The sequence below is a fragment of the Neomonachus schauinslandi genome, chromosome 9 (genome assembly GCF_002201575.2).
Source record: "Neomonachus schauinslandi chromosome 9, ASM220157v2, whole genome shotgun sequence".
In the NCBI taxonomy this organism is placed as follows: domain Eukaryota; kingdom Metazoa; phylum Chordata; class Mammalia; order Carnivora; family Phocidae; genus Neomonachus; species Neomonachus schauinslandi.
The window spans coordinates 143,028,760-143,032,208 of NC_058411.1; the positions used below are offsets into that span (position 1 = coordinate 143,028,760).

Below are 3,449 nucleotides of genomic sequence, written 5' to 3' on the forward strand. Positions count from 1 at the left end.
ACTCAGCAGGATTGGCTGGCCATTTCTAAGTGCGGCCCTCAGCTCCCCAAAATACTCCTTAATTCTCCTTCCTGCTTCCTTATCTACAGACACCTGTTCCCCAAACTCAGGGGAAGATGGTTTTCCTCCTGTGGGAAAGGCCTACGCTCCACAAAGCAGAGACTGTGTTTTGTTTATCGCTCCGTCCCCAGTGGCCCAGCCCAAGGCCTGGCACAGACTAAGGGGCCAATGAACACTGGGGGGGCAGGAGCGTGTGAATAAATGAAAGAATGAATGAACACATCCCATCTCCTCCCACCTCCCGAGAGCTCTAGATTCTCCAGAGCTGGTGCGCAGCGGAGCAAGGCCCATCAGCAGGGAGCTGTGCAAAGGCACCCTCAGACCCCGCAGGCAAGGAGAATCTGCAGCCTAACGAGACCCCCGGTGATCCACGAGCATATGACAGGGTCACAGGTTCTGCCAGATACTCAGGTTCCCCAACTTCGCTGCACATGAAAATCACCCATGAAAATATACAGCCCGCTCGTGGCCGGTTGTGACACGGACTTGTCAAACATCCCCAGGTGATTCCGAGGCGCCGTCCAGGTTCAAATTCAGGTACCATGGGTCTCTCTGTCACAGCAGCTGCCATGCAGGCCCAGCCTGGGCTCTGACCCACCCGAGAGATCCTGCCCCCTTTTAGGATAAGAGCCGGCCCCAACCCAGGGACCACCTACTCAGCTGTACACAGACCCTGGGGACACACTACCCAGCTCAAACCCCACCTCTGCCACTTCTGGGCAAGTCCCTCAACCCCTCCGTGCCTCATTTTCCCCCACCTGCACAATGGAGCTGGTGGGTTGGGGCTAGCCTCCTGCCCTGGGTTGTGCAGGGGTGGAACGACTTCACTGACCTGGAGCGCTCACAAGAGAGCCCCTGCCCCAAAGCGTTCGCAGCCTCTGTCTCCTTCTGCCTGATAGAAGAGTTTGGGTGAAGAACCTCACTCCTGGAAACTCTGCTTCCATAAGGAGGGCAGACAAGAAGTAAAGGTGGTCACAGTGTCGGGTCCCTCTGGGGACAACCCAGGCTGAATGTAGAGGCTTAGCCATCTTCCCACTTCGTTTTCATTATTCTCGAAGGAAAATCAGTCTCACTGGTTCCTTACATTGAGTCCCCGCACCCGGAGCCTGGGCACTGAGAGGGCAGGTTAAGGTTAACACAGTCCCTCCCCAGCGCGCTCCCCACCAGAGGAACGCAGGCCTGCGCCACTGCGCCCAGGGCTGGGGCCGCTCCAACTCCTCCACGGCGGGTGTCTTCTCTTCGTGGATTCCGCGGGCCTACCCAGGACTGCGTGATTCCCTTCCCTTGCGCCAGACCAGGGTGTATGTGTGTGCGCGCGCGCGTGTGAGCGTGTGTGCGCGCGCGCGCGCGCCGGGGGGAGGGGTGCCCGCAGGTTCGCTGCTGAAAGATGGTGTCCGTCCTTCCTTCCTTCCTTCCTCCCTCTCTCCAGGGCTGCGCGGCCGCCCTTGGCCGCTGCACGCGGGCTGGGCCGGGCCGGGCGCCACGCGGGGTCCCAGGGAGGCCGCTGCTCCCTGCGGCACAAGGCTGTGCGCGCTCCCCCTCCCGCGCCCCGGCTCGCCCGGAGGCCCGCGCGCCCTCCCGGTGCAGCATGCGGGCGCTGTGACGTTCTCGGACAAATGCCGTGTAACTGTGTAGGCGAGCGGGAGCTAAAAATAAGAACGGAAAATCTATCATTAAGGTATCATTGCGCCAGAGCAGCTATTTGAAGGCTCCCATGGTCCCTGGCGCCTGCGTTTGAAGCCCGCCTTTAGGCTTTGGGGGGTATTTGCAGAAAACTCCCGGCAGCGGCTCGCCAGCCAGACCGCGGGGCGCAAGGGGTGGCCCCAGTAATTATGGCAACACTCAAAATAAAATAAAGTGAAATAGAATAAGCGCTCACCTAACCCCTCCCCCATCTCACCCCCTGTGCTATCCCTCAGGTCGCTGGGGAAGCCACCGGGAGTGCGGCTGCACGCTGAAATGAATGTGGCCCGGCCGATTACGCGAAGAATAGGACCGAAAGCTCTTTCGGATCTATTTCGCCAACCCCCCTCCTCCATCCACCGCGGATTAGAAAAATAAAGTACCGGGAGGGGACCTTTGGAAGAGAAAATGACAACTGGGACTTCACCCGGGGTCTACAGGGCGCCGCGGTGGGGCGCAAAGACGCCAACACCCAGGATGGCGAGCCTCCGCGCTGCCATGGGCTTAAACGAACATGGATCTGATTTGGTTTTTACCACCCGAAGGGGAGCAGGGGAGACCGGGGGAGAGGGGCAGGATTTGTGTCCGTGCGTGCGCGTGTGTGTGCGTCCGGGGAGGGGGAGGGGGAGGGGGCGCCGCTCTGCGCCGCGGCGGGCTGCGTGCGTGTCTCTGTCCGTGCTGCTGAAACCGGCTCTTCGAGGGATCGGCGTCACCTGACTCCGCCTGCCCCTCGCCCGCGCGCAGCTCGCCCGTCCCTCAGTTTGCCCGGCGCCGGGGGAGGGTCGGGCGGCACCTCCTGGGCCCCGGGGCGCTGAGGAGCCGACAAGAGGTTCGGGCGGGGAATGGTACATCTCGCTTCCAGAAGCCGCGGCTCGGCGCCAGGTCCCGGAGTGTAGATATTTGGGGGGAGGGGAGAGCGACCAGGAGCGAGCGAGCGAGCGAGAGCCAGAGAGAGGCAGCGCGCCGCGCGCACGGACAGGGGGCTGCCGGGTGCCGCGCGGGGAAGATGTAAGCGCGTGGGGTCTAGCTGGTCTCCGAGCACCATGCAGAAGGGGATCCGGCTGAACGATGGCCACGTCGCGTCCCTGGGACTGCTGGCGCGCAAGGACGGCACGCGCAAAGGCTACCTGAGCAAGCGGAGTTCGGACAACACAAAATGGCAAACCAAGTGGTTCGCGCTGCTGCAGAACCTGCTCTTCTACTTCGAGAGCGACTCGAGCTCGCGGCCCTCGGGGCTCTACCTGCTGGAGGGCTGCGTCTGCGACCGCGCGCCCTCCCCCAAGCCTGCGCTCTCGGCCAAGGAGCCGCTGGAGAAACAGGTGAGGCCAGCGCCGCGTCTGACCTCCCAGCGCCCCGGCCGCGGCCCTCGGCACCCCGGGCCTTCCGCCGGCCGGTGGTGCCCGAACTTTGGTCCCCCCACTCTCGGGTCCCTCGGCGCGAGAGCAGGCTTGGCCCAGGCGGTCGGGTGACCCCGCGGTGGGCAGAGGGGGCAGGGACTGCGGGCTGCGGCTGCCCTTCACCCGGCGAGCTCCGTGGGAGGCGGGGACGCAGGGGTCCAGACGCGGAGGTGCCGAGAGCAACCGGGTGCGAGAGGAGATGGGGGTCCAGAGGACCAGACAGAGACTAGGAGTGCGGACCCACGTCCAGCCAAAATTGGTGCTCCCGCCCCCGACCCCCTCGGCCTCAGACAGCCCCCCCCCCCCCCC

General features: G+C 63.6%; 1 protein-coding gene across 1 annotated transcript in view; it reads left to right on the forward strand.

Annotated features, from left to right (window-relative positions):
• Positions 1-2,786: 2,786 nt before the first annotated feature.
• RASGRF1 (Ras protein specific guanine nucleotide releasing factor 1) overlaps positions 2,787-3,449 on the forward strand; it is a 101,872-nt gene continuing 101,209 nt past the window's right edge. The window contains exon 1 of the mRNA XM_044918143.1: positions 2,787-3,062. Coding sequence (XP_044774078.1) covers positions 2,787-3,062 — 276 coding nt within the window. The remainder of the gene's footprint in view (positions 3,063-3,449) is intronic.